Here is a 10,008-nt window from a genome sequence, read left to right as displayed (position 1 = left end):
TAATAGGTTTAAGTTTCCAATGAAAACATCCAATCAAAAGAAAAATGTATGCAAAACTATAAAAAAGTTGCTTCTAATTAAATCACCTGATATGCATATTCGCTGTTTATATTTACATGCATTTACCAAAATCACTTTCCAATGTGTATAGTTTTTTCTTCTTTCAAACCTCAAAATTTACTTTCAATAAAAATACGTTTTAGTGGCATATCTATTCTAGTGTAAAAGTATTTGTATCACAGTCACGTTCAAATAGCATTGTCCTTAAAATCTGTCTTTTTTATTCACAACTATTTCACACTCGACATGATTTAAAATATCTTCTTTACCTGAGATTAGTGTTTATAGTCCACTTCAAAATTTGATATGTATGTGTACGCTAGACTCTCTGTAAACAAATACATAAGACTTGAATCATCAGCAATTTATTGAGTGTTCTATCAAGATCAATAGTACTTGACTGCAAAGAAACGGGTAAAGAAGTCATATATTGTTCAGATAACAGAATCAGCGGATTTATTGCTTATGCACATGACTTTTTAATATAAATATCATGAAACGATGTCACAAAGAAGTTTATGAGTAACAAGCAGTGTACCGGTTGTCGATATAAAGTATTGGTGTAAGTTATCATATTGCAATAAAGTAAATTCAGAATTGCATTCAGTCCTGGTGTTTAATACCACTTAATTTGTAAGTCACTTAAATTCGACAGGGAACATCGTGGTGTAATTTACCCAGACAAGATGTTTAAAATGTCCAAAACATATTTGGTTAGACAACAGTAGCCTTAACACAGTTTTCAAGTGAAGCTTTAGTCGTCTTTTCTGAACATCTTTTGCAAATTATGAATAGATTTGAGAAAAGAACTAGGTGTTTGCTCAGTATTTAAGCATTTATTCAAATATATATACAGTGTGCTTTCGATATGATAGTTGTTTAAGGAAACTAAGTAAGAAACATAACATCACTGGGGTGTTACGGCGGATTGTAGTGCATTATTATGATATAAATTAATAAAAAGAATATGAAAACAATATATTGTCACTCATATAAATAGTTATATTGTTATGATTCAAGTACATTTCTTTCCGTTAATTAAACACCAAATAGTAACAGTTTATATGAGTGTATTTATTATTTATTTAACATAACAACACATACGTATTTATATGCAGACGTTAGTAACTTGCAATTTGTTTTTGTTGCTGTCATAAAATCAGCGAATATGTTGAAATATTCTTCCCCATTATTAACAACTTGTGCTAACGTTTAATTTTCTTTAAAAATGTAATACATAATTATCTACATATTTTGTAGAAGATAGTCAACGGGTGGACACATTTTACCTATATAAATATTACTGTACGATTGACCCACTAACAGACACCTGTTATAAGCTACGTTCTGATAACACTAACATTTCACAGAAGAGTTTCTTTGATAGGTAATCGCGCATTATCTACAATAAGCAAGAGGCGCCAAAGAATATTATGCTGGTGTTGAATTCCTTTTTTTGATACACTTACCTTGATATAATGCAAGTTTTTTTTAAAGGGATCTTTTCACGCTTTGGTAAATTGACAAAATTGAAAAAAAGTTGTTTCAAATTCGCAAATTTTCGTTTTAGTTATGATATTTGTGAGGAAACAGAAATACTGAACATTTAACATGGTCCAATAGACGATTTTAAAACCTAAAAATTATAAAGCGTTGCAACGCGAAACGATTGAATAATTTGGAGAGTTCTGTTTTTGTCGTTAAATTTTGTGAAACTACGAAGATTGCTTATATAAGGTATAAAATACGTTCAGCATGTGTACTCGGCGGAATAGCTCAGTAGACTAAAGCGTTTTTACTTCAGGACTCTGGCAGGACTCCAGGGGTCACTGGTTCGAAACCTGGTCCGGGCAATGTTCTTTTCCTTTTTTTAATTTTATTCTTGTTTTTTTTTTACTGGAGCTTTTACGATCCAATGTTTACATTTATCGATATAAAGCATTTAATGAATAAGTTAAAAAATGCCAAAATCTGTGAAAAGGCCCCTTTAAAGCGAAAGTGGTTGTTTGCTGCTATTTATTGTTGCTGTGTTTTTGTGCATAATTTTTCTTCTTTCTTCTTGTCCAATATGTTTGTTCTGAAACGTTTTTTTGAAATTATTCGTTCTATTTCCCTAGCGGTTAACGACTCGGACTTTTGTTAGAAAATAGGACGTTAAGTTGTTAAATGCATACAGTCATGCTGCTGTGATTAAATGAAATTGTTTAAAACGAACAGGCGACATCACACTTAAACATGTGTCAAAATGAATTGTTTTGCCTTGTTGTAAAATACTGAAAGGACACAAATGGTGATCAAAATAATGAGCAGCTTAAAACACTTAAAAAGACACGCATTAAAGCAAATCTTTCCGTCCGAATCTGGATCCTGCGATAACTGAAAAAAACTGCGTTGATGAAACACGGTACGTGGTTAGAGAGCAATATCTGGAATATGCACTGCATTTAGTTTTTGTAGGTCATATAAACAATTCGGTTGCAATTGTTACAGAAATAAATGAAACTCTAATCAACATTCTGCCACAACTCGTCAAGTTATTAATATAAGTGGCACTTCGGAAATATACACGTTATTTGTGTATTTTTCCGACAACAAAATTCGGTTGCTATAGTTACAGAAAAAAACCATCTGAAAGCTGGGTCTTACGACAACTAAAAAATATTTCAAACTCCGACAACAATTACCCGACCGGGGACTGCCGTTTCTACGCGAAATGGCTCTTTTTCTAATGTGTACAGATGTTGCACAATCGTATCATGAAGACTTACACAGTGAATGGGGCCGAAACAACGACGAAAGAATCTGAAATAAATTGTGAGACTTTCTGGCGACCGCGAACATGATCTTAATTCGTTTTATTAAAATATAGATTTCGCGTAGGTATTCGCACTTTAGACGAAAGAAATCGAACACGCGAAAACACGATGCGAAAACACGATATTTATAGCGTAAAATTAATATTACATACCGTTTTGTCATCTCACATTCTAGTGATCCCGTTTCCTCGAATTGTGATTTCCATCCTTTTTTCGTGTTATCGCGTCCTCTTCCCTTTAACCCAGTAGTCGGTAACGCTAAATAACGAGTGGCCCTAACGAAATACCTTACTTTCCAGGGAAAACCTAAATATTCTTAGTCGTTTGTAGGTCAGTCCTTTATATGCGAACCTGAAGAAGAGTCTGTGTCAATGCAATTGATCTCCTGACCTAAAACGTTAATAGACGGAACGCCATTTATTTATACACGTTTTTGGCAACGATAAGAAATCGGTCACGAAATAAAATCAACACGTTAACATAATTTATAATCTTCGTTGAACAAAGTTCATGATTAAGGTCTTTCGGGAGATATCAAAAACATGTACCTCATATTTTAAAACGTAAATTGCGCTAATATTTTACCCGTACACAACACGTCTCGCACATTAATTATCGTATATACATTTCAGCCAAACGACTTTAAACGTTGTTGGACTTTTAAACAATCAAATATACATTTTCTTTGCCGTTATTGTTTAATTCAACTGTGTAACAACATCTGTCAAGAATACAATATTCCTAACACACTTAAACGAAAATATCTGGAATGTTTAAACTAATTGGAGTTATTATCTTAATCGAAACAGACCTACGAAATTTGGGTAATTATTGTTATTGAGAGCTTAGGTAAACAACAGTTTACTGTATGGCTGATAGTTGCGCACACTTTCGATGATGTTGATGTTTATATAGATAGTGAATTCAATTTTTTTAAGATTATTATTGGCACGTGACTATTTGCACCGGGATATTTTACACCATTGTATCGATACAATGGTGTAACATTTAGAATTGCGACAACAAGAGGAATGTGTGGGAAAACTTAACCAACGGTCATACGTCTTGTTTTGAATGCGTTACGTTCACGAGTAATCTAAAAACATAGTTTGATTACACATACAAATATAACGACTTGTTCGTGGACGTGATGTAGCAGAAAATCCTTCATGGTATTTCATCTTTTCAAATGCATTATTATCGAATTGTTATAATCAACAAACTAATAGTTTCTACAAATATTCAACTGAGTATGCAATTTTAAGAAATAGTTGTTTTGATACACATTATTCTATACCTCATATTATGTTAAGAACTCTATTTAAAGCCAAATGGACAGTATTAAGACTAGTAGACTTAGTCAATTTATGCCCATCACCTGTATGATCATGGAGAGAGGGAGGAGATAGAGGCTCTTATGGTGCAGACAGTAAGGATCAACCCAGGTCTGATGTTCTTTGTCACGAGGCCTGCTGTTGCACCGAAAGGCGGATTCCATCCAACAGGAGGCCAGCAATACCCGCCTTAATGTAGCTGCGGCCAATGCAGGGATATGCCAACTCCCGTTTAGCGTGATTGCTGTGAGAAAAAAGTGTGCATCACTCACACCCCCGTAGGTGAAATATTGAAATATTAAGTTTTAATTCAAACTGACTGTTTTCATGAGCAGAAAATGTGCTACTACTTGACAAACTAGTACTAAATAATGTAAAACGTTTTCTGCTGAATATTGTTTTTGCATTTTTCCATTTTTATGCATATTTGTTAATTAGTGTGAAAATTAGTTCTGTTTTGATATTTTTGGTAAGATTGTTAGTTTCTTTGTAAACAAATTTACATTAAACCACATTGTTTATTGCTTTATGTTTCACACCTATTTTTAACAAATGTTTCCTGTATATATTCACAGGAATTTAACACCTTGGTATTGGATGAGCGTGTCCTGGCTCTCGGACGGTTGCTGCGTCGAGGTATTCTTGTGTTCCCAGATGAACAACTGGGCGAAGAAGAAGACGACTACAATGCGGCAAATATGTTTCATGCCTACACAAATAATACCCTTTGGAGGCATGGTCGTTTTGGCACTGGAGTAAGGATTCCTCTCCCGGCCTGTTTTGTGAGGAAGATTAGAGACAAGTTCCCCCACCCATATGTGCATTACACCGGTTTCAAACAATCAAGAATGTAGAATTTTATTATCCAGAGTGTCTAGTGTTATTTGTATGTTGTGCTCAAATAAATAATGAAAACTGTTTATGTAGTTTGTATTTCAATTAGGTGCGGGTACTAATATTGTTTTACTGAGACCATACCAAATGCTCAAAAGAAATGCAATTAAAGGCAAACTGCATAAGTTAACAATACTGAATCCACTAGATCTGTGACTACTAGTAAACTGATATTATTTTCTTTTGCTATTCAGTTATTACTCTAACATTTGTAGTAAGCGATCTTCAAGGTATTAAGGACAGTTGTTTAAAATATCAATTACGTATGTTCAATTACTTTCATTGCACAGGTTATTTATTTTTTAATGTTTTTTGTTTTTCTTTAATTACATTTATATTAAATAAGATTGTATTATTTTCATCATGTATGTTAGCGATAAAACGACAGGACATTGATTGAGGATAAATGCATAAGGGAGATACTTCAAGATCTTATTGCATGCAAGAAAAAGTAAACAAAGCAGTTTTTGGCACAGCACAAATTCGATTACTTATGGGACGAAGTTGTTTAGATGTCAGGTTACTTATGCATAGTTTTAGCTCTTCTTTGAGCTTCCATAACGTTTCCTAAGTGTTTCCACATTTATTGAAGCCAATTAAAAGTGAAAAAATGGTACAAGTCTGTAAAATGTCTTTATATACTTTTAATAGTTCACCGTTTCAATAAGTCAAATATACAACAAAACAATGCATTAATTAAATATCTTTACCTCAACTAAACTTTACAAAACACAAATCTGTTAAAAGTGCATAATAACAAACTGTCTCCAGAGGATGAAACGTGACACAAATGGTTTTATGACATATACCTTTGAGGTAGGATCCTGGGTTGTACGTGACACTTTTTTCTTACTATGCTTAACAATTGTGGCAAATTGTTTAAAAATAAATTGATGAATGACATACCCATTTATGCCCAATCATGGAACATGCCCGTAAAAGTCTTAGTGTGACCTTTGAGCTCAGAACCTGGGTCTTGTGATAGTAACCTTTTCACTTGTGCAAAAGTATTTCAAAATTCATCCATAGACAAAGATATGCATTAATTAAATATCTTTACATCAACGATACTTTACAAAACACAAATCTGTTAAAAGTGCATAATCACAAACTGTCTCCAGAGGATGAATCATGACACAAATGGTTTTATGACCTATACCTTTGAGGTAGGATCCTGGGTTGTACGTGACACTTTTTTCTTACTGTGCTTAACAATTGTGGCAAGTTGTTTAAAAATAAATTGATGAATGACATACCCATTTATACCCAATCATGGAACATGCCCTTAAAAGTCTTAGTGTGACCTTTGAGCTGAGAACCTGGGTCTTGTGATAGTAACCTTTTCACTTGTGCAAAAGTATTTCAAAATTCATCCATAGACAAAGATATGAACAACACATGCCTATCAATGCATAATCTTGAAATATGACCTTGAAAATATAAGTGTGACTTTTACATTTGAGCTAGGACCTAGGTGTTATGCACAACATTTCATCTTCTTGCTACACATTTGTACCAAGCTATTTGAAAATCTACCCATTAATGTCAAAGATATGCACCAGACACGCCTATCAATGTACAATCTTAAAGTATGACCTTAACCTTTGAGCTAGAGACCTGGGTAATTCAGGCAACACTTCATCTTCCTATGCTTCTTGTGTGCCAAGATATTATAAAATCTAACCATAGATAACAAAGATATGCACTGAACACACAGTTTTGGGCAGACATATAGACAGTTTGAAAACTATATTCCTCCCTTCCAGGCCATAAAACAAGATTTTCAATTTAACCAATGAATAAAGCAAGAGTCTTTACACAAGTTAACACAGGGTTAAATTGTAAGCAACTTATGCAATTAAGAACTTCAGAACAATACAAATAAATAACATTCACAGCAACACTAGAAGAATATGCATCAAAATGGAAACCAAGCTTGGTCTACATGCAGCTTGCTATAAAGATTGGGTATGCAATTGCATGCATCTTGCTACAAACCCAACTTTATCAAGTTTGATTGATCTGAACATTTGTTATTGACCAAAAACATTTTATTTTAAGTTAGTCACAATAACCTTTATATGCCTGGTCACCAATCTAATTCCAACATAACAATCATATAAGCATTTAGTGCTTCAATAGTACACAGATCTAAAATCTAGACTGTTTCTGATTTGCCAGATCTGCTGTTGGCTGTGGTGGCACATGTGCCAAATGTTTTGAAATGCGCCTAGGGTCTTTTTCATCCAGTTCCTTTCATCTTCATCCCAGTGTGGTCCTTCAGTCTGAGTTTTAGGGCTGAAGTCAATAATTATGGAATGTACTAGAAGGTCTTCTTTTTCATTTCTTCATATACTGACCAACGACCACTCTTCTTGTTAAAAATCCTGTGAAGCTTGTATATAATGTATAAACAACTATTTAATTTTGAAACTAGAGAAAAAAGGCGGTAATATACGAGTTTTGATCAACAGAAGGGTTTTGTCACAAATATTGAACATACAAGTACAAAGGTAGTTGGAAATTGTAACATTTGTTTAGGTGTTATTTAATCATCACAATGCAAAAATAAAGAACTGACAAAAAGGGCAATAAACAATGCAGTTAGTGTTATGAATATTGTGTACAACACTATTCAAATCATCTAAAACAAAGCATATAAATTAATACGGACGTTACATAGTGTTTTTATCATAAAATGATTGCTTCATACTATACCAACAGTTAAGAAGCGAAGGTATGATATTAATTTAACTATTTAAAAACTGAAATAATTCTTACTCAAACGGGTTAACAGACGAACTGGAAAGTTTCTTATCTTCAACCTTCCTTCGTCTCGTTGTATACCTGGAGTCAATTTCATGGTAAAAGTATTGTGTTATATCTGTACGTGCATCCTGATATGTTTGGAATAATTTATCATTTAATTATTTACTGTTCCAATGATAAATTGAAAAATTAATATCACTTTATAAGAATTATATTGCGCAGAACTTATAAAGTCAGGTACACGCGATTGCATACACACCATTTGAATTACATATACAAAGCAATTCAGTAAACGCTCTTTAAACTAATAAACTTATGAAAGATGTTCAACTGACTGAAATCGAAAGAATGAACTTTGAAATGTAAACATCATAACAAGTTATAAATAAATACAAGTGACCAACTTTTCAAACTCCAGTAGATAACGCGCAACTTCAAAATCCTGGGAAAACCCCATCTTTCTGTGACGCTTGAGCCTGAGGTCCGCCATTTTCGCATTCGCTATATTCCAGTTACCCAGAATTCATTTCGGCTTCACATAATGATTTTTTTTAGAGCTGCGTCATGCTTCCGACGCTGACCGAATCCAATCTGGCGTTCGCCCGTAAATGTTCGGATATTTCACGGAACATAAAAATGGAATTATTTGTGACACAAAAAAATAAAAACGAGCATTTTGTATATCGTTAAATCAATGTTACCAGACAACATTTAACGTAGAAATTTTACATTTTGCTAAAAGGATCAATGATTTTGGTATGGGTTACCTTTATTTTTCGAAATATTGGACATTTTTTAGCGTGATCGTTACTTTAAGATGCACCAAAATACAAGATGACACAACGGAACGATAATGCACACCACCCTGTATTAGCTGTTTATTTCCGGGTGTGAGGTTCGGCTATGTTTTAAACTGATTTAAGCCTGAAATGATTTGCAATAACATTACTATGGGATTACCCCAGCTCCAATCCTTCTTACAATTATTTTGAGTTGTATTTTAAGATTTGTCCTGTACTGTATTAAACTAGCGAACGACAACACTATTGTGTCATATTATTTTTCATGTGCTTCTTTTTTCCATATAGTTAGTGCCATATTTTTCGGGGTATAAGACACAATATTTTCCAAACAAAATATGCCTGCGTCTAATACATTGGTGCGTTTTATGTATGAACAAAATACACAAATAAATTAAGTCACAATTTCAAATGTCTAACATGTTCACGCATATAATTCTGACCCGATTCCCAATACATATACGTATAAACCCGACTCTATCTATTAACTTAAACTTACGATGTAAATATTAACGATAACAATGCTGACGTATTTTATAAAACCAGACGCTCACTGTGTTCTAATGAGTTATGTGTGTTTCTATTTAAAGATCTGATTAAATAAATGGCCAATCAGGACAAGGCGTATTTCAACTGACGCTTTGAGCGCCCATTGTGTACTGTTAATTGTCTATTGCAGCGACCAATTAACTACTGAATTGTAATCGAGATTGTATGGAAATTTGTATCTTAAAAACAATTTTCATTTCGAGCCACCAATAAATAAGGCACATGTATTTCGTAGTAATGCTTTTTCCGAAAAAAAGCGCGGGAAAATATGCGTGGGTTGAAATGTGTTGTTTGAAAGCCCAGCGAACACGGGGATCTTTTAATTTTGATTAACAGTATCGTAGTGAATGTCAACAAAAGCACAGGTGTATATCGCCAATGATTTGGAATTGTCATTTCATTTTATCAAACACGATGTATCGTTATCGTTGCGCTCTTTTAGTTTGCTCATTATATAAACAGTTATTGTACTTTATATTTATAAAACAGCAAATCCGGGCAAAACTAGCTTAAGTATTGGTTGTCGTATAAGCATTATTGACCGGTTTACTGACTTATTGTGTAGACTGGGCTGTTTTTACAAAAAGGACTAGCATTCGTCGATATGGTCCTTAATTACCGGTAATGATTTGTTCTAAATCTTATTATTCTTTAAAACAATAAATTGAAAATTCCCTTAATGGTTTAGATAATTTTGAAATTACAATAACAATTTACAACAAATATTGAACAGCAATCACTTTGAACGTGCATCTTCGATCTGAAATCAAACGTATAAGATAATTA

General features: G+C 33.4%; 1 protein-coding gene across 3 annotated transcripts; it reads right to left on the bottom strand.

The window, feature by feature from the left end:
- Positions 1–5,804: 5,804 nt before the first annotated feature.
- Positions 5,805–8,378, bottom strand: LOC127854189 (uncharacterized). Of its 3 annotated transcripts, XR_008036955.1 has the most exons (4): positions 8,278–8,378; positions 7,886–7,951; positions 6,444–7,499; positions 5,805–6,093 (listed from the first exon to the last, which is right to left on the bottom strand). XR_008036955.1 is itself a non-coding variant. In XM_052389200.1 (3 exons), exons 1-3 carry the CDS (start codon positions 8,361–8,363, stop codon positions 7,240–7,242), a joined length of 315 nt encoding a protein of 104 aa, XP_052245160.1. In that variant the 5' UTR covers positions 8,364–8,372; the 3' UTR covers positions 5,805–7,239. The 3 variants fall into 3 exon arrangements, 1 of the variants encoding a protein (XP_052245160.1); XR_008036954.1 differs by having other exon boundaries at positions 5,805–7,499; XM_052389200.1 differs by having other exon boundaries at positions 5,805–7,402; positions 8,278–8,372.
- Positions 8,379–10,008: the final 1,630 nt, after the last annotated feature.

Source organism: Dreissena polymorpha, chromosome 12 (assembly GCF_020536995.1).
Source record: "Dreissena polymorpha isolate Duluth1 chromosome 12, UMN_Dpol_1.0, whole genome shotgun sequence".
Lineage (NCBI taxonomy): Eukaryota > Metazoa > Mollusca > Bivalvia > Myida > Dreissenidae > Dreissena > Dreissena polymorpha.
This window is presented reverse-complemented; position numbering and strand designations above follow the sequence as displayed.